This window comes from Syngnathus scovelli, chromosome 8 (genome assembly GCF_024217435.2).
Source record: "Syngnathus scovelli strain Florida chromosome 8, RoL_Ssco_1.2, whole genome shotgun sequence".
Lineage (NCBI taxonomy): Eukaryota > Metazoa > Chordata > Actinopteri > Syngnathiformes > Syngnathidae > Syngnathus > Syngnathus scovelli.
Genome location: NC_090854.1, coordinates 9,276,625 through 9,296,740, shown reverse-complemented (window position 1 = coordinate 9,296,740; position 20,116 = coordinate 9,276,625). Strand labels below are relative to the sequence as shown.

General features: G+C 43.0%; 2 protein-coding genes across 5 annotated transcripts; both read left to right on the top strand.

The window, feature by feature from the left end:
• The first annotated feature begins 226 nt into the window (after positions 1 to 226).
• Positions 227 to 17,272, top strand: LOC125973372 (disintegrin and metalloproteinase domain-containing protein 23). Of its 4 annotated transcripts, XR_007483135.2 has the most exons (27): positions 227 to 827; positions 1,245 to 1,456; positions 2,541 to 2,617; positions 5,132 to 5,195; positions 6,264 to 6,346; positions 6,452 to 6,515; positions 7,171 to 7,243; positions 7,474 to 7,541; positions 7,677 to 7,736; positions 7,796 to 7,861; positions 8,887 to 9,053; positions 9,130 to 9,214; positions 9,288 to 9,375; positions 9,912 to 9,963; positions 10,166 to 10,265; positions 10,334 to 10,405; positions 10,478 to 10,564; positions 10,644 to 10,724; positions 11,784 to 11,834; positions 11,907 to 11,970; positions 12,056 to 12,161; positions 12,644 to 12,763; positions 12,823 to 12,991; positions 13,057 to 13,168; positions 13,632 to 13,722; positions 14,385 to 14,475; positions 15,803 to 15,820. XR_007483135.2 is itself a non-coding variant. In XM_049727491.2 (26 exons), exons 1-26 carry the CDS (start codon positions 752 to 754, stop codon positions 15,846 to 15,848), a joined length of 2,334 nt encoding a protein of 777 aa, XP_049583448.1. In that variant the 5' UTR covers positions 227 to 751; the 3' UTR covers positions 15,849 to 17,272. The 4 variants fall into 4 exon arrangements, 3 of the variants coding, with proteins under 3 accessions (XP_049583448.1, XP_049583449.1, XP_049583447.1); XM_049727491.2 differs by lacking the exon at positions 14,385 to 14,475 and having other exon boundaries at positions 15,803 to 17,272; XM_049727490.2 differs by lacking the exon at positions 13,632 to 13,722 and having other exon boundaries at positions 230 to 827; positions 15,803 to 17,272.
• Positions 17,273 to 18,434: 1,162 nt separating this feature from the next.
• Positions 18,435 to 19,639, top strand: LOC125973420 (protein FAM237A-like). Its single transcript, XM_049727574.1, has 2 exons — positions 18,435 to 18,796; positions 19,500 to 19,639. The coding sequence occupies exons 1-2, from the start codon at positions 18,463 to 18,465 to the stop codon at positions 19,601 to 19,603; spliced, it is 438 nt and encodes a 145-aa protein (XP_049583531.1). The 5' UTR covers positions 18,435 to 18,462; the 3' UTR covers positions 19,604 to 19,639.
• Positions 19,640 to 20,116: the final 477 nt, after the last annotated feature.

Here is a 20,116-nt window from a genome sequence, read left to right as displayed (position 1 = left end):
TTTATGTCTTTGTGTTTTTGACCGGGGCTAATAATTAGCTCACAACACCTACCGGCCAACGCCTCAGGCCACGCCCCTAAAAAAAAACATCTCTGATATGTGCAGGATATCTTACAATAACGCTATAAAAAATTATTTGTTACATCGTGTTTGTTGCTTGCTTGTTTTGTTTTGTGTTTAGAGTGCTATGTTTTTTAATAATAATAAAAAAAACGTAGCATGGTGTTTTTGATAATATATGGCGATTGCGATCGGTTACAATAATGTTTTTTTCCCCCCGTGTTTTGCCTTCCTAATCCCATCTAGGGAGACTGAGTGTCTCTCTCTTTTATTTCCAGATCACCCATTTGTCCTTCATTGAATTATCCTGTGACACCACTTCCTGTCTCCGGGTTGTCTTTAAGTGTGCCCCTGCAGGACTTGCTCGTGCACATCGAGGAGGAGTCTGCCGATGGACTTCCAGTAGCTGCACGGCCGCCGCCTTCTCCGCGCTCCCCTCGTCCTACGCGCTCCTTTCCTCCCCCTCCCTCCCTTTGCTTTCTTCCTCCCATCATCATCATCAGCATCATCTGCAGCAGCAGCAGGAGCAGCAGCAGCAGTCCAGTGCCTCCGGACCTATGAAGAAAGCGCCCCCTCTCATCCTCCCCATCAGTCTGATCATCGGCACCACCCTGCCAGCCACGATGGGTTGCAAGCGCCACGCTACCTTGTTGTCTTGATATCGAGATATTTCAATCATCAAATATGAATCATGCGTTTGATATTTCTGGACACTTTGCTCGTCAGCATCCTCACGCTTTGGCTTCACGCATCACCAGCGTCATCCGGTACGTAGCGTTGTATTTTTATTTGCGTCCCGTGCGATTACTTGATCTGTATTTTAGCGGCTCGCGGCTAATTAAGAAGGGACGCCGTGTCGATGTGCTGCGTGCTGACGTCGGGCAGACTCAAACATGCCAGTTTTGTTCTAAATCGCTACTGCATGTGAATTAAAAATATATGCACTCATTTTAAGGAGGGGTTCTCATTTTAACCTAGCTGAATTGGTGAGTGGGCACTTTTGGAAACATACGAATAATAATTTCCTGCAAAAGTCATCTCACCTGGAATTTTGGCTACTACTGGGGAAAAAAGTAATGCAATGACACCCTGACCCTTTTGACAGTGTGCTCATGGCTCGATGTTGACAGCTGGCTCAGGTGTGTGTGTGTGTGTGTGTGTGTGTGTGCGTGATTCCCTCGCAGCTTCTCACAGTGCAGAGGACAAGGTTGAGAGGGACGCAGTGCCGGTGAAGCAACAGGCGACTGCAGCACCCGTTTCGAAAAACACAGGCCACCATGCAACCGAGCAGGTGATCGCCTACCCATCTCGCCTCATCTACTACCTAAACGAGGACTCTGAGAGTGCCTATCATGACCTGGACACGCGGGCCAGGAGCCAAGCCGCAGAGGGTCAGGTAGGCAAATACAGCGCCGAGTCAGATTGTATTTTGTCACCATCAGCAGATCATCTCACCGCATGCTGCTTGCTTATCAGCCCATCTCACAAGCTTGCAATCCTGTTTCCAAGCACATAAATAGCAGCCCGAAAGTCATGCTGTGTGGTGCTGAAGAAAGCTGCATCCAAGCAGAACCACCATCTGTCATTTGTTCACCACATCTGTTAGCGTTGTCCGGTGGGAACGCGATAGCTAACTTATCAACAGTTTATTTCTTCACCGTCATTAACAGGACTGCGGTCCGGTTCTCTTCGTCATGGCATAAGCTACACTTGTACATGCACAATGATTCAGAGGATTTGTTGCACGCTGTCGTGATATTTATTTATGCGCCACAACTTTGATCTGCTCCGTGCTGGTCTAAATTCTAATCTATACTGCCTGTCACCAAATTGTCACGTCCACCACGAAAATCAAGGTGCACCATTTTTTTTATGCCAAACACCCAGTTTGAAAATTAAGGCAATTCCTTTTTTTTTTACCTTTTTAAGTACTTGGTGATTTTTTTTTTTTTAATTGCTAAAATTTTCATGGTTATTATGTAGAAGACATTTATTATCACCTTCCAATGACATTAAACCAAAGTACAGTCATGTGACCTGCTGGTCAAACACAACATTAAACATTTATTATTGGTAAAGGCAATGTTTTGAAAAACACGTTGACAATCGTGGTCATAAACGCGTGTAATATAAGTCAACCACTGTAATATTAATGCGTTTGAACAATAAAACACCATTTCAACGGTCTTTTAATTTTAATGATGATGAACAAATGATGAGGGCGTAATAAAGGTTGCGTCGCGGATGCGCCTTGCATATTTTTTATATTTACATAATTTACTTTAACTTTTCCACTTAAGTTGTTAACATAAAGTCACAGTGACACACAAGAAAATCAGCTAGCCGCTTCGCTACTATGCGAGATTTTTGATGATTTTAACTTTTTGGTTTTTGACAAATTTAAAAAACAGCTTTGATGTGTCACCGTACTACTTCTGAAATTTCTAAATAATCGGGTTTTTTTTTTCCTCCTCCAACAGGCGATCCACCTTGCTCAGGTCAGCTTCCAACTCGATGCTTTCGGCACCCGATTTGTTCTGGATCTAACCTTGAACAAGTAAGTCATTTTTGCCACCGCAGTAGTCTTAAGTCATTCCACACAACATTTAGCTTGCACAGCCCCTGCTGACACACAAACAAAAACCTCCATGCCAGTAAAAGCGTAACAAAATCATGGCCGCTGTGGTTGTTAGTCATAACGTTTCAGACTGCGGTTCACCCTTTGGTGCGAGCATCCTCCCATAACAGCATCAGCTCCTGAGGTTGGCTGGTTAGTAGCTGCGCCACTGTGGCGAAATAGCCGAGCTACTGAGCTGACCCGACGTAAGAATGTCATTTTGCAAAGATCAGCTCTTTAATAAGCTTTTAATTGGTTTGATTCCAAATGAGCATGGAGTCAGACATTCTGCAGATCACTGTCCCGTTTGGAGACACGAGGCTCTGGACACTCAATGATATTGATTCGGATCCTTCACTGAGTAGCCCGCTCTACGTATGTGAGCGCTTAATGTGCATGTGTACAAAGGATTTGGAAATGCTAATTGAATCCCTTGGCTCCTAATGTGATTTAAAGCCCAGCTATGTCATCAAATATGGTAATATCATACAGACTTCACGGTTGAGTGGTGTCAAATATCAAAAGCTGGCATGCACTACGGCGGCGGCTTGATTTGTAACCCTTTCCAAATCGCAGAGGAAGTGGCGGTTTGTTTTAACGCCGGCAAATAATTGTCATCCCACGAGGCAGGCGGAGTGTGCTTCTCTGCAGCTGTGCCAATAATGGAGAGATTGCAGACATGTTGCATTGTTGTTGACAACAGGGATGGAGGCATTGCAGAAACGCTTTTAAATGTATTTTCGGAATTCACTTTTTTCCAAAATTATAGACGTGACAGATTGTCGAGCGAGACGTGTGATATCAGATATCTTGAAGAATGTCAAGGCAACGTTCAGCTTGTAGATTGGAACAGCAAAAGTACAGTGTGACCTTCTTCGCCGAGCTGTAGGTTATCTTAGAGATGCTAACTTCAGCTTTTTGTGTGTGTGCGCACAATGAGAGAAAGAGGAGTTGGAATTCTGCTTGGTGTTATAGATAATAAAACAATAATTGCTTTTTAGCTAACAGCAGAAGCAAAATATTAGAAACAATTCTGGACTTGCCTAGACATTGCTATTTTATTCATATTTGCGCTAATTACCCGTTTATTGTATGCTTAGACTTAAAGAGCTTGATAATACGTATGTATTGGTTTTATGACACATTTCATCCATGTCTGGCGACACGGTGGTTTAGTGGTTTGCACATCTGCCTCTCAGTTGAGGTTTTGGGTTCAAATTAAGGCTTTGGCTCTCCTGTGTGGCGTTTGCATGTTCTTCTTGTGCTTGCCTGGGGTTTCTTCACATATTCTCGCTTACTCAGCACTATAGAAATTGCATGTATGTCTTTTTTTTTTTTAGCTCTTTTTGAAATAGATCCTCTTTATCTATTCATCCACTGATGATAGTTTTGATAAAATCTGAATATTGATAAAACTCTGTCTACATTATGCTAGTGTACATAATGTTCCGGCTGGTGTCATGCGTCGTGTATGCGGGAGAATGGGACACGATGTTCAAACTAACTCTGAGGCATCGCAGATTATTCCCGTGTGTTGGAAGCATGATGATGAGGCGTGACAGCGGTGTCCGAGCTTCTTCTGAAATGCTGCCAAACATGAGAAGAATCTCCCGCAGTGTGTGGGTCCTTTGCTGCATTGTGGCGCTCCCGCTCCCGCGCGTGCCTCGAAACATCCACAGACACTCCAAAGCACACTTTCAAGATGCTCACATTCCGGTGGCTCGTTTCCGCGAGCGCTTCAATGGCTGCCGGCCAAGCCTTGCGCACGCACGCCATTACTCCTTGGCATGGCCGACCGACTCTCCGCTGCATGCCTTGTGTGTCACGCTAAAAATAGCGCTTCACTTAGGAGACGCTGTCACGTCTTGGGCGTCCTCTCGTAATAGCGTTGCGCTTCCCCGCTGGCGTGCTCCTGAGCATCGCTCACAAATGTCACGCCGCCGGTAGTGTGTCACGGGAGAAAATCTGCTAGGTAATCCGTTTGTGCCACCTACACTAAGAGAAGCGGATGTGTTTTTTTTCATTAGTGAGGTGACTCAAGGGGGAAAAACAATTTTGTTGCAGAAATTGCACTCTCTCGGATGTCAGCATACAAACTGTGATGGTAATGGACACGGACGGCGGGATCTTAACGGGACGTTTTTTTTTTGTTCAGGGTGAAAATGACACCCCACAGCCATCCGCCATGTTCTTTTGTAGCATTTATTTAAGCTTTGTGGCTATGTTGAGCAATTTGGTATTCTCCGATCATGACAAGGGAGTTAATGTTACACCCCAGCAAATTGTGAAGATGTTTTGGAGGATGTGGTGACTGACAAACCTTTGACTCAGTAGTTGTGGCTAACATTGACTTGAATGAATGAATCACAAACTAATAAATGTCCACATGCCATCTGATGCATCATCACTTGCTGTCTTCCCCATCTAACTGAAGCCAACCTTTTGTCTTCGCAGTGACCTGCTCTCTTCAGATTATGTTGAGATCCATTACGAGGGGGATAAACCCGTCCTATCAAAGGTAATGGAAATGTTTAACCACTGTACTGCATCATTATGATGTGGCGTGTAACTAAGTGAGGTGGTCAAAAGTATTCAAAGCACATCCACGGATGATGCAGTGCAGTTCTGCACCAAATTCGGGTTGGGTCAAATGCAGAGAACTCAAGTCACAACTAACTTTAATAATATTAATGTCATCTCCTTCAAAGCTAAATTGTAATGTTGTCGTACCAGCAGAATGTGTTAGCGCTCTTATGTTGGATCTTATTAGATTATGCAAGTTGTTCAAATGTTGTGGCCCAGTTGGTGCATACACTTCTTAGATAAGTGAGGAAGTTAAGCAGGTTGTAGAAGAAGGGGGCCGTTTGCTGCTGCTGATTCAGGCTGCATGGGCTGGAGCTGAATCAGCAGGCTTTGGTTCTACCCCCCCCCCCCCCGCCCCCCCCACACCCACACCCTCCTACTGGAGCTCTACTCACGTGACGGGGGAGGGGAAGCACTCTGCAGTGTCAGTGCAGTGTTAGATGGATGAAGTGAGGGAAAAAAGGAGTGAAAAGAGAGAGAGAGAGAGAGAGTCCTCCATTCACCCCATGTCTTGACAGCTGAGTCACAGATAGCACCAAGACCTACTTTGCAATGTTTTCACGATCGCTACTACAAGCAGAGCGACCGCACCGTACAGCAGCAATTTGCCAAACAAGCTTTTATATCGTCAGAGGCTTCCAATTAAAAATATAAAAACAGAGAGAGCAAAATCAAATCAATAAAATCCGCACATGTATGTGACAACACTGGCAGATTGTTTAAATAAAAAAAGAATAAATACAAATTTAAAATATATATATATATATATATAAATATATATATATAAAATACATTTTTAAAAAATATATATATACGTATATATATTATATATAAAAATAAATAAAATAAACATAAATAATCAGCATCTGCAGTGTCTTGAAAATCTATATTAACTTGGGTCAATAAATCCGCACTGAAGTTCCAGATCTGAAAATGCACCACGCTATGGCGCTGAACTGCGTGTAGCGTAATACTGCATTAGCACCGTGTCTTTTTCCCTCAGGGCGGCGAGCACTGTTACTACCACGGGCAGGTGAGAGGCAACGATGACTCCCGCGTGGCCTTATCTACCTGCAACGGGCTGCAGTAAGTGAACCAAACAGTGTGCTGGTCGCGCAACATCCAGGGACATATTTCAGCTCCTTTTCCTAATATTGACTCACTATCGAGCTGCCTCTCTTCCCTTTTCAGTGGGATGTTTGACGACGGAGCCTATGTGTATCTAATTGAGCCACTGCAACAGACTCATTCGCTCGTAAGTTATCGGCTAAGTCTTGTGATATCATTTTATGTCAAATGAATGTTATGGACAAAAAGGTAAATAAACAACAAAGCTTGTGGTAGCCTTTTCCCACAATACTTGATTCACAATACTGCCCCTACACTTTATATTTAACGGTCGGAATCATGTTTGACTTTTTAATTTCATCAAAATATGTCTCGTCAGGCGTTAGATCAGATCAATAGCACTCTAATTTCTCATTTGGCTTAACGTGCCTTTGAGTGGTAAGGGCGTCAACCGGTAAATATTCGTGTGAGGATTTAAAAAAAAAAAAAAATGGATGTCAGCAGTTATCGTAAACATGTTTGACAGTTTCCTGGCCCTGGGTCAGCGGCCTTCGCCTTTTTCTCTGTCGTCATTTGAGTCACAAACATGACATCTTAAATGCTTAAAGATTAAGATTAGAGAGGAGGAAAGGGTGGAGAGGAGAAAGAATGGAGTGTTGAGGTTGAGCAAAGGAAGGTGGAGCAGGAGGCCAGCTCCCTAAACTGAAGCCGAGCTTCCCGTGATAAAAAGAGAGGAAGTAGGAAGGAACAAAGATGGCGGTTAGTTTACGACAACCTGTGGATATGAGATTTTTAAATCATTCCGACACCTTCGCATCTAATTATGTTCTCACCCCCTTCAGCACGGAACTGGACGGCCTCACCAGCTCAGAAGAGCTGCCTCGTTTCAGTGGAAAAATGAGTCACAGCAACTGGGTGAAGATTTACAACACTTTTGAAAAACATCCTTGATTTAAGGGCCTCCGCCCCATTCTGTCACGCATCATACAACAATGGCCGCCAACTGGCCAAGAGGAAACCTCCAATATCCTAAGTAGAAAATACAAAAACATGGCTAAACGATGGACAGGTGTACCTAATGTAGTGGCCTCAAATACCTGCAGTATGTGTTGATGCACATTTTTTTGTGTTGTTTACACCCGTAGCGGAGGAGGAGAGGCTCTTCTCGGAGCTGGATGACTTGTCCTGGCTGAAGCGGCGGAAAAAGCGAGCCGTGAGTGTCTGATCTCATCTCTCTGAAGAGACACCGCAAAGTTGCAGTCACCCGCTTGTAAATTGTTATGTAATGATGCCGTTTTTACCTGGACGACCAAAAACTTAGATTAACCTGCTTCTTTTTATTTTACAGATATCTGTATTTGAGGAGATGAAATACTTGGAGATCATGATTGTCAGTGACCACAGTATGGTAAGTACTTTTTATCAAAGTATAATTTCTCAAGTTGTAATTCTTCCTCCTCCTTGCAGTACAAACACAAAACCAAGCAGCACACCAGGAATTTTGCCAAGTCTGTGGTGAATCTTGTGGATGCTGTGAGTAAGACCTTCCCTTTGACCAAAGTTGTTTTTCACTGCTTGTGTTTGTTGCTCCGTCAGTTGGACAAACACTTTAGGTCCAGACTGAGTCACTGAGTAACACCAAGGTGGCACCAAGTGAGATTTCCCCCTTTCATTCCCGCCATCAGCGTGATTTTGTTTAAAATTATTTTATTTCAAGCCCCTTTTTGTGTGTCTAAGGATTTTAACATGTCAGCTGTTTGGCCTTCCACTCTTGTTTATGTTCCCGCCGTGTGGTTTCGAGGCCGCTAATTGCGTCAAAATAACACAACAGTGTCAACAAAGACAAGTGTTTTTTGTGTTATTGCACAGAAGCGGTTAGTTTTTTTTCTCTCGGGTGTTTTCAAGCGCCATTTTTATAAGTACCACACCGATGTGCTAAATGCCCCAACGAGAGGGTGGCAAAAAGCAGAGGGGTGCAAATTTGAGATTCCGGTACCCACTTTACAGATCTTAGGCAATGGAAATGAAAATAAAGACACACTATGCGGATACAGCACTATCACTGCCAAATGCTTGTGATCAAAATATAATTTTTTTTTTTTTTTTCAAAAAACTGACATTATGACACATTCAATCCAAACAGTAACGACACTAAAATCTGTAAATTATTTCAAAGGGCTTTTGCTGTGTAAGCATAACTTGAACCTACTCCAAAATTCATGTCCACAGCAAATGAAAATTCCATTATTCTGTCAGAATCTGTACGGCTCGTTAGTCGTAAATTATTCCTTTCATTTGCAGTTGACACTCCCAACTTTTTAAAGATGCACTGCCATCTGTTGGTTTAAATTGTGAACTGCTTTAAGAAGCAATTTTTTTTCTCCACACTTTTTTTTCCTCCAAGAAAATTACTTAGCATTCAACTTTGTTCAAGACTCATTTGTATACCTCACGTGTGTTTTTTTTTTTTTTTCTTTATTCCACTTGAGCTGGAAGCCCATCTCAGCTGACATTTGAGGCAAGCTACATTGACATGCACTCTTTCCATTCATTGGCAGGTCTTCAAAGAGCAGCTGCAAACACGTGTGGTGCTGGTTGCTTTGGAGATCTGGACGGACAAAAATCCGATTCCGATCAGCGTGAAGCCACTGGAAATGCTGCGTGATTTTTCCAAGTACCGTCAGCAGAGCATCAAGCACCATGCAGACGCCGTACATCTCTTCTCGTAAGCTCCAAAAATCACATTTGACGCCCGTGCCATGGCACCCCTTGACTTTTTTTTTTTTTTTTTGGTCTTCCAGAAATGTGACCTTTCACTATCGCAGAAGCAGCGCAGCCTACTTTGGAGGCATGTGTTCTGTGAGCCGGGGGGTTGGCGTCCATGAGGTCAGATTCACTAATATCCCCTTCATGCCGATCATGGATGCTACGTGTGACCGACCCTCTGCTGCTCCAACAGTACGGCAACACCTGGTCCATGGCTGGCTCTTTATCTCAGAGTCTGGCTCAGAACCTGGGCATCCAATGGGACCCTGCATCAAAGAGAAGTAAGCATTTTAGTTGGCGTTTCTAACAAAAGTAATCTATCATTGTTGACAACAAGCCATTTTTAGTCATTGCAGATCTTATGGCACATTTTATTGTTTGTTTCCGTGTGACCTGCTGAGTTGCATAAGGCTAGAACTTGACACGCTGTAAAAGTCATTTCCGAAAAGTGCAGGGGTCTGAATATATGACCGTAAGAGCGCCTGTAAATTGCATTTGATGTGAGACATTAAACCAGCCGCTGACCTACACTGTAGCTCAAAAATAGGACACAAATCAAATACATTGTAGATTCATACTTTAGCAAATTATAAAATTACTGGCCCCAGTAGAATGCAACACACAATAATAAACATATTATTAGTTGTTGTTTTTTATTCTCTTTTAAACATAATACTTAGCTTATATGTTGTTGAGTTGCCCTATACGAATAATTCAAATTTAATCATTGCAAGTGTATTTTAAAAAATACAACTAGAATGTCTTGAAATATTGCTTTCCTCTTTCTATGCCCTTTCCTGTCGTCTCTGATTTGCAGAGGAATGCGGTTGCACTGACTCGTGGACCGGCTGCATAATGGAAGACACTGGGTAATGTCCAGCATTAATCCTCTATTTGCTGCGGGTTGTAAACTAGCAGGAAGTTAGAAACGCTCCTTGGGAATGTCTGATCTTCTATATGAATGCACATAAGAAATGTGAACACACACACACACACACACACACATCAGTTGAGCAATTCCATGTTTTTTCCTGATGTATTTGACAGATGTGTCCTCCTTCCATTCCACAGTGTCCAACACCCTCGGAAATTCTCCAAATGCAGCATTTCCGACTACAAGGACTTCCTCCTTAAAGGCGGAGGCTCGTGTTTGTTTAATAGGCCCACAAAGGTTTGAAAAGATTCAAGGTTCAAAATCCCTCGGAATATTTCATATCCACTAGATGTATATCTCCACAGTTGTTCGAGGCCAACGAGTGCGGGAACGGATTTGTGGAAGTGGGCGAAGACTGCGACTGCGGCGCGAGAGCTGTGAGGTTCCCACGTGTGTTTGCAGTCCATGTGTGTGTGTTCGTGTAGCTGCAGTTCTGTTTTTATGTTCAGGAGTGCTACAAGGGATGCTGCAAAAAGTGCTCGCTGGCCAACGGGGCGCACTGCAGCGACGGCCCCTGCTGCAATACCACGTGCCTGGTAACAGCTGGATTGGATGCACGGTTTTGACATGAGGCTTTCCGATATGTTCATGCGCATATTTTTTCCACTTTGGCAGTTCTTCCCACGAGGTTACAGTTGCCGCTATGCTGTGAATGACTGCGACATTTCAGAAACTTGCTCCGGGGACTCTGGACAGGTGTTGTTGGAGAGCAATATTGCACTGCTCAATCTGTTGGGTCAATGCAGAGAGCATCTTTCACATTGCTTTTGAAAATAAGCTTCCTTGATTGGATGATTCATTTATTTTTTGCTTGGATTTGGGGAGCAGCGCCATTAATTGGATTGCAGCATTAAATGATTATTTATTATTATTAGTTTTATTTTTCAATTACTTTACCTAATTATTATTATTTTTTAAATATTATTGTTTGTTAGTTTTCCTTTTAACAAAATAATTGTGTTGTCTACACAGGCACAGACCCAAAACCTTTTTCAGAATCTTATGATCGCTAACGTTTTTTTATCGAGTCCCTATGAGTGGACCCGTTACGAAATCATACCAGTATTTGGCGGGCTACTGCTTTGGAACATTGAAAATCAGCGGTGGGATAATGATGTCATGGCATGGTAGCATCCAATCACATGTCTCTGATAAATGGGCTTTCTGTTTATATAGCACTTTACTCCCTTTCACAACTGAAGGCGCTGGGCAATGTCACCTCATTGACCCAGTGATTAATGGTCTATGTTGTAATGGAAGGGAAGTTAACAGCTCGTGCACGCGCTGCCATTTTCTCTGTGATGAAATGCAATTATGGCGCGAGGTTATGGAGAGACTTGAGGGTGAGGGACACAGGGATGTTGATAAAGTGCACTGGTAATGGAGTGATGTCATCCCCATGCTGCTCAGAGTCATTATAGTGCAAGGCATGGCCAGATTAGTTTTTTTAAAATGGGCAGATGAACTAGCTTGTTCGTTAATGAGGTATAAAATATCTAATAAAATATAAAAAATATATAATAATATATTTTTTCTATAAAATGTTTTTTTTAAATTATATAAAATGTATAAAATATTTAAAATTCTAATAATAATCGTCTGCTAGCTTAATGCTAAATCGTTACATAAATAAAGAGTGGCGTTAAACACTACAGAAATAAGATTTTCCATTTACTGTTTATTCTGTGAAGTGTTAACCCATTTACATTTTGCCTTTGTTTTATTTATTTAGACTTGTGTTTTTCCTCTTTACAGTGCCCTCCCAACCTTCATAAACAAGATGGATACCTCTGCCAGGTGAACCAGGTAGGCATGAGAATAGCGATTATAAGCTCTTCTGGCACCTTGCACGGATGTTCCAAAATTTACTTTCTGCAGGGGCGGTGCTACAGTGGAGAGTGTAAGACCAGAGAGAACCAATGCAGATACATCTGGGGGCCAAGTAAGTAGAACGGGTTCCACGAAAGGAGCTTCAGCTGCAGTACGGTTGGCATAGCCTCGCCTACTCTGCTTGTCTGTTTCATCAGAGGCCGGGGGCTCGGAGAAATTCTGCTACGAGAAGTTAAACACCGAGGGCACGGAGAAAGGGAACTGCGGAAGGGACGGCGACAAATGGATCCAGTGCAGCAAACAGTGAGTGCCAAGAAGGAATATTTTCCACATATTGCATTAAATTTGCATCTCTGTAGCTTCCAGTTTAGAAGCAAAGCCTTTGAAATTCCTGCAAGTCCGGATTTTTCAGACAGACAGGAGCGGTGAAATTGTTCCTTTTTTTTTGTTGAGCTGCACCTTGTCAGCACTTATTGAACTTTTACTCAACTGGCATTTATTTGACAGTTACAGTATTCGGCTGCAACTATGCAGTGGTCACAGTTTCTATGACAGTTTTTTTTCCTGCTGACCTCTTTGCAGAGTTTGTGTTTTTTCCACACTCTAGAGAGAGTGAGGCCATTCCAAGTTCCAAAAATAAACGCTTTTTATGTTTCCACCTTTGCTCAGCACTTGTATTGGATTTTCCAGGTGTACTACAGCGGTCAAAATGTCGGTCTCAAGATGATGTCATGGTTACAGAAAATTATTATTATCTTCTAATAATCTTCTATCTGCTTTCACAGCGATGTCTTCTGTGGTTATCTCTTGTGCGCCAACATTGGCCGCAACCCCCGCATTGGAACAATGAAAGGAGAAATCACCCCCACCTCTTTCAACCATCAAGGCAGGCTGATAGACTGCAGGTAAACTCGTCATCCGGTCAAAAGGTGTCTGTCAACCCTCACTTGCCGTTTCCCGGCAGCGGTGGGCACGTTCTTTTGGACGACGAGACCGATTTAGGCTACGTGGATGACGGCAGTCCTTGTGGGCCGTCAATGATGTGCCTTGACCACAAGTGTCTGTCCATCCAGTCGCTCAACATTAGCACTTGCCCTATCGGACCCAATGGACAAGTTTGCTCCGCCCATGGGGTAAGTGCACAAAAAATGGGTGGACTGCCGTTTTGTGTCATTGACTCTTCCATCCATGTGTGTAGGTGTGCAACAACGAAGCCACATGTACTTGTGACACCACGTGGGCGGGGACAGACTGTAGTATGCCCGACCCACCTAAAATCCCCGAGACGACTCCAACTCAAGGGCCCAAGGGTCAGTTATCACCTCTTTCTTTTCAAAATATCTTTGTATTGCATATTAGTAGAAGTTCTGCCTTATTTCCGTGTCATTGCTTTAGACAGGGATTCTCGATTTGGTACCTGGGCTCCCTCTAGTGGTAGATGCAAGAACAACGGCCTGAGTACAGTTCAGTTGTATTTAGCGCAATAGTGCAATACATTTTCCTGTTTATAAAATAACTGTTTTTTTTTTGTTTGTTTTTTTAAATCATAAGGTATAGTTTTTGTTTTTTAAGTATGTCTAACCCCAAATTGTAAAATGTTTTGGTAGCTTACAACATATCATTGCAGAGGAGGACTTGGACGCAGCTGTTTTAAGGGTTGGGGGGTGTTTAGTTGGGGCTTGTGGGCATCACTTGATCCAGGACTCTTGACGCGGAGGCCTGCTGTTTGTCTTTTGCCAGGGTGGTAACCATGCTCCTTTTCCCTCCACACAGTGAGCGTGGCCACTAACAGGCTGATAGGGGCAGTAGCAGGGACCATTCTGGCCCTGGGGGTGATTTTTGGAGGCACAGGGTGGGGAATAGAGTAAGCATTTTTTTAAGCCTTTCACAGCTCTTCCTCTCATAGTGGTGCCTCAGTGTGCGGGCGGTTTCGTGAGCCGGCCTGAGCCCGTGTGTGCGTCCCGGTGGCTTTGTGTTTTCTTGTGTGTTTGGTGATGACCATATGATCATGTCTTATGATTGGTTGTTTTCAGTGTCGTGTGATTGATTGATGGACCGCCCCCTTCCCTCCCCCCCCTCCTTTCCTTCCGCTTCCTGGTGTTCCCCATTACAAGCCCTCTTCTTCTTCATCTGCCTCCTCTTCTTTCTCTTCTTATTAGTCGTCATGTGGTTGCTCCTGTGATCCTCTCCTTTCTGGGGCATGTGGGGCATTTAGATGGGACAACTGTCCACAACCAGAAGAAGTATCCACTTAGTGACCTGACCTTTTCTGCGTGTTGACCCCGAAAACCAGTCTCTGCAGGCCACACAAAGCGACATCACCCATCAATCTGTTTAGTCAAACATTTGATGGGTGCTCAAGCTTCCCAAGCAAGGCCACTGTCGATCACACCATGTAAACACTAAAATGGGGGCCGGAGAGCATGCGTGACGTTGTACCCGTGTTTAGTTACATGTGTTTGCTACAGCGAGCCAGCATAGAAACTTATGTGTTTTTTTCCTCCCCCCCACCATAACCCTTTGCAGGTCCTAGTGCCACCAATCTAATAATAGGCTCCATCGCCGGAGCCATCCTTGTGGCCGCCATAGTGCTGGGGGGGACTGGATGGGGTTTTAAGTAAGCAAACACGCCGCATGCCTCTCCTGCTCGACCACCAGCATCCCCGCTGCTTTTTAGACGCCATGGTTTGAGCTCCTGCTGCAGAATATGCACGCGTGAGGCCAAGCAGCCTTTCCCGGAACGGCGAGCTTGGTTTTTATGAGAGCGCATAGGAGGATGTTCGAGGGGAAAACGAGCTCCGCACACCGCCGGTCTGTGGATCTGTAGCAGAACCTCAAACTGATTAGGCAGATCGGGCCGAGCTCGGTGCTTGATATGCATGCTGAGACGACAGTTTACAGGTGTATGATTATTTTGAGATTGTGTAGAGAATAGCAAGCCAGTGTGTTAGTGAGGAGATGTTACTCGTCTTTCGCTTTGGGCTTTTGACGGCTACGTCTGATTTTTAAACCGACAAATGGGTATGCAAAATAGTGTATTTCTAGCGGAGGTAAGAGAAAGGATAGTTGTGCATGTTCACTTGGGTTTGGAAAAAGGCAGGAAGGCAAACACTTAAAGCTTGGCTGTCTGAGGGTGACGCTTCCATCCTCGAGCAGATAAAACCTGCTCCGCCCACACACCCCACGCGTCACCCACCCCTCTTCCTTTGCGCCGGCCGCCATCGCTGCCTGCTTCACAGAGCCGGCGCGTTGCACTGCATGACACAGAGCACAGCCGGGCCGGGTCTCCTATTGGATCAGGTGCATGACACGACAAGCGCTAGGAGCCCCACAACAAGCCACAGTACGGGGAGGTTTTGCATCACTCCTGTTGTCTTATTTGTTGGTGTGCCATTGTTGTGGTAGTCGCCGACACCGCCGCAACTGCTGTTGTTGTCTTTCCCGCCCTCTGTAAATTATTTGGAGTTGATTGTATGTTAGCTTCCTTTCCGCGACCCGGAATAAGACATCGTCAGTTGCCGTCTGCATGCACGCTGTGGTTGACCGCAAAGAGACGACGGAGTTGGTTCGCGTTCACAGACCTTCAAAGGTTCCGCTGCATTCGGCCGAGGTATAATTTGCAAATTCGGCATAGTTAAATGAGATGAAAAGGGTTTGTGAACGTCAACACCTCGGTGCAGTCGAGCCGCAGTGGTCAGCATGGAGCAGCCATCTGTCTTGATTTTGTGTTATGATTTGATTTCAGTCCTCTAGAACACTTTAACATATGCAATTCCACATTCTCACTTTTTTTCTAAATTGAGAATATGCATAGGAACACAAATTCAAAGTGGTCCACTAATGATCAAGACAGAAAAGTGAGGCTGCACTTCCCATGCTGCACCAATCATATCACAGATGTGAATTTGTTGAACGCTAACTCGTGTTTCTTATCTCCTTGCAAGAAATGTGAAGAAGCGGCGGTACGACCCCAACGCCACAGCCATTTAACGTTGAAGGGCGCACGCCATTTGCAGACGGACTCCCCCAAGGCTTCCTTAGTTGGCTACCTGACACCCAGACTGCACTTATTCCTGCTGACTTTTTTGGCATTAGATTTACTTGAATAATAATAATATATATAAAAAAAAAAGATATAGTGGACATTTTAACAAATTCCATGGTAGTGACATTAAACGCGTGCAACCTTTTAGCCTTTTCCACACCACTCATCACTTGCAAGCCTGATACGTAGAATGACAGAATTCCTCTGCCGCCGTCCGTTTTCAGTGCCAGTGCCAGTGCGCAGGTGCTCCGACACCTGGCATGATCTTCCGGCATGAAGAGCACCTTTCCACGGGCTCTGCATGGCTACGTAAGCTGTGAATATTCAGCAAAAACACATCCTTCCAAAGAGAAAGAAAAGCAATGCGGGAAGCCTCATTCAAACTATAATGACGTGAAAGTGGACTGCATGTCAAAAAATTGTACATAATTTCAGCACATCAGCTTTGAAATGATTTTCCACTGATTTTTTTTTTTTTTTTTTTTTTTTTAAACATTAGCATGTTTTATAGCAGGCTATTAAAACACTAATAATGACGATTTCGGGCCCAAAAAATGTAACATCTGGAGCCTCGACGTGGGGCGTCTAAGAGAAGCATGCCAGAGATCAAATGCGACGCGCGGTCCCGTCGTAGTATTGACGTCGAAGAAAAAGCCAAAGAAGCAATCACCGTGAACATATGGATGTTGCACACGGAGCACTTTGCCCTCTGTCGTGTCCAGCCAGGGCTCACCCATCCACACACCCACCCCCCCCACCACATCCGGCTTTTACTCTCATAGACTCTTAGTAGGATTCAAGTCTACAGGAAACGCTGCATGCAATCACTACTCTATAGTGGGCTTATAATAATTCTATAGGGGAGACCCCAGGATCTGTTAAGAAAATATGCTACGAAAAAAAAAGATAAGGTGCATGTCAACAACAAAACATTTAACTTTTATTTACTATGCAAAGGAGAGATATTGCACAAAACAGGACAGACGTGGAATTTGAAAAAAAAAAAAGGTTCCGCTATTCAAGTTCTATTTGGCCGCTCCCTCGTCTTGTTTCATTTTGCTTCAAAAGAGCAAGAATAACAAAAAAAAAAGACCCCATTCATATTTACAAGGACGAATAAGCAAATGAGAGCACTTATGTATGTATGTGTGTGTGTGTGCGTGTGTCTCATCTGATGTTTTTAATTCCATTCACACTAAATGGTGCCTGTACATACCGAGGGAGGCCTCGTGCAGGGTTCTTCTTGTTGTCCTCTTCAGATGGTGGTGGGTGTGTTGCCTCCATGTCTCGTCTGCTCTTCCACTGTCCTCTCTCACTGCATCATGTACTGTACACTTGGACTGGTCAATAAACTACTGACTCCTTTTAACTCTTTTTTTCTTTTTGTCTTTTGCTTTGACTCCTTCCTTGATCAGATTCCTATATGAATTTCAGTAGCAAAGTTGAATCCAAAATGGTTTTTTTTGTATTATTATTATTTTTATGTTAGATGCAAGATTATGACATCTTGTTCTAACTGCAAAATTACTTTTACTTTTTTTTTTCTCAGTAGCTTTGTTATAACGGAACACTTTGGAGTGCGATTGTCTATTTTTTTAATGTATGATCATAATAATGGATGGCTGTACAATTCGCAGCAGAAACATTTAAAGTTGGCCGCTCACTGTGAAGATAATAATGGGCAACGTCACACATGCGCCTGACATTTCGATAAAAGCACGGAAATGTGTCCCCGCTTTTCATCTTGACTCAGCCCTTGAATTTGAGTTTTATTACACCACAACATCGTCCTTGAGTCATCTACAGTGTAAGGGACTTTAAATAGTTATTTCTCCAAATGACGGTAAATATAATGGCTTACAATTAAAAAAAAAAAATTGACTGACTAAGAATAATTTAATTTAGTAATAGTATATACTATAATAATTTAACTTAGTAGTTTAGTGGCCAGTGGCCTCCCTCCCATGTGTTACAATATTGTATGATTTTAAGAGTTTATTTTTAATTATTAATTTTTAAATCTCCAAGTATTTACATTATTGCATTGAATAAGCCTGTTGAGACTTTTGACAAAATATAAAGAAACAAAAGACAATAGCTTTTTATGAAGTCAAATATAACAAATATAGTCGTTGAGATCTGCAAGAAATAGAAACTTCTATTTGTATATTGTAAAAGAATTTTAAAAAAACGTATAAAATGTCAATCTTACACATGTAAGCATGTACACTTTGTGTGTGTGTTTTTTCTCCTCACACTTGTTGACTGTGAGTATTGCAGCCTCCCAAGAGATAGTTTGGTCGCTCATTTTCCTCCTTGGTTGCTCACTTCAACTTATATAGATTGAGTACCGTGCAGGGGACAACTAAATTGAGCAGTGTTGACTGAAGGACGAGGCGGTGACGTCACTAAACTTCACAATTTTTATGGTAAGTGATCACTTTGTGTTTGGATCAATGTAGGTGGTGTTATGCCCTCAAAGGCCAAATGGTGCCTTGCGGTGCTCACTGGCCTGATCTGCAGATGCCCCCGCTGGCACTGAATAAGCCAGTGGCCACAATGTTGGTCCTGAGCTGCGTGTGCGCGGTGCCCCTGCACTGCCAGGTGGACCCCCAGCAGGTGGACCCCCTGACGGTGCCCCGCGCCGACCCGCAGTGCTGGGACTCGGCTTCGGCTCGACTCCTGGAGATGCGCTCGCCCAGGGTGGCCGACACGGTGCCTGGCTTCTGGGAACTCATGGAAGTGCTCCGGGCGTCGGACAATGCCAAGCACACGACCCTCTTCTGGGACCTGGCGAGGATCTTCTGGGAAATGTACTTGGACTGCGTCATGTCCAGGAGCCACGGCCTCGGACGAAGACACGTCACCAGGGTGCATTCCCTCACCACGGACAGTGAGTATCAGAACAATAACAAAAGTAACAAAAAATAAAAGTAAAGAATTATTTTTATTTATTTTTAACAAACAAAAATCCTCAACTTATTTTATGTGATTTTTTTTTCATTAAACAGACGCTCGTTGCATGTTGCTTTTGTCGACCTTTTGCAGTCCATATTTTAAGCTATTATAATGATAAATGTATTGTGAGTAAAATGGTACACATTACATCAATACGATTGTTTTATTACATAGTTAATTTTAAGCTGTTTCAGTGGCATTGTTGTTTTTCACTGAATTAAATGCTTGAATGTCCAATAGTTTGCCATGGTAACACTTTTCAAAGTAATACTACAAGTCAGTTGTTTAATGATTACCTCTGAAGGTATAATAATTATTAAACATTTTTATAATTGCTCTCGATGTCTCCTATGAGACAATATAGACAATATAAGACAATAATTTCACACAACACCTTTCACCTTTACATTCGGTATGTACAAAAAACACAAAATATGTTTGCAAATTTTAACATATGTTAAAATACTATATGCAAACGTCTTGTATTTTTAGACCATGTGAAACTCAAATTCAGTCTCATCTCCTGCATCTCTGCATCTCCGCTTTTTTTGTCACACGATCCCTTTTTCAGCTTTAATGTTTGACTGCACTTACCTTTTTGTACCCGTGTGTGTGCGTGTGTGTGCGTGCATCTCCAGAGTCGTTCAAGTTCAACAGCTCCGGGGCAAACTGGAGGATGGGGCTCAGCGTCCGAGTGAGACGCAAAGGTCACATCAAAACCATAAAGCGCAAAACTACTTGAAAAATGCGCTAATAAAACACCATGACACTTACTGGATAAAGCATGTTGCTTATTTGCTATCTTTGTCTTTTTTTGTCTTGACATTGAGAATTAACATACATATAAGCATACATGCATACAAACACACATACAAACATGCATAGTATATACTACATGCTTGCATAGATGCAAACATAAATGATAAAGAAAACGGTTATGATGAATATCATATCAGAATCATACCCAAAAAGTAGACTAATAATAATTTTGAAAAGATTATTTCACGTCAGAATCTATGTTCAAGTCCACAGCATCGTGTTTTAGAGACATTCAGAAGAAGAATATATATATAAGAATATATAAATTCAGAATATCAGACTTAAGTATGACTCAAGTGTCGTTACGTGGACGACGAAGTGCTGCTGACAGTGACGTCATTTAGTAGTGGGCTGCATGGAACATGCTGTATTGTAAAGAAATTTTGCCAGGTTATAAAAGCTGTTGTTGTATATAATTGAGTCAAAATTCCGTTTT

Excerpts from the sequence above, each read along its gene's own strand:
- LOC125973372 (XM_049727491.2), top strand. The coding sequence starts at position 752 with ATGCGTTTGATATTTCTGGACACTTTGCTCGTCAGCATCCTCACGCTT. Across the intron at positions 2,618-5,131 it reads CTGGATCTAACCTTGAACAA|TGACCTGCTCTCTTCAGATT; the intron begins GTAAGTCATTTT and ends TTGTCTTCGCAG. Across the intron at positions 7,737-7,795 it reads TTGTCAGTGACCACAGTATG|TACAAACACAAAACCAAGCA; the intron begins GTAAGTACTTTT and ends TCCTCCTTGCAG.
- LOC125973420 (XM_049727574.1), top strand. The coding sequence starts at position 18,463 with ATGTTGGTCCTGAGCTGCGTGTGCGCGGTGCCCCTGCACTGCCAGGTG. Across the intron at positions 18,797-19,499 it reads GCATTCCCTCACCACGGACA|AGTCGTTCAAGTTCAACAGC; the intron begins GTGAGTATCAGA and ends GTGCATCTCCAG.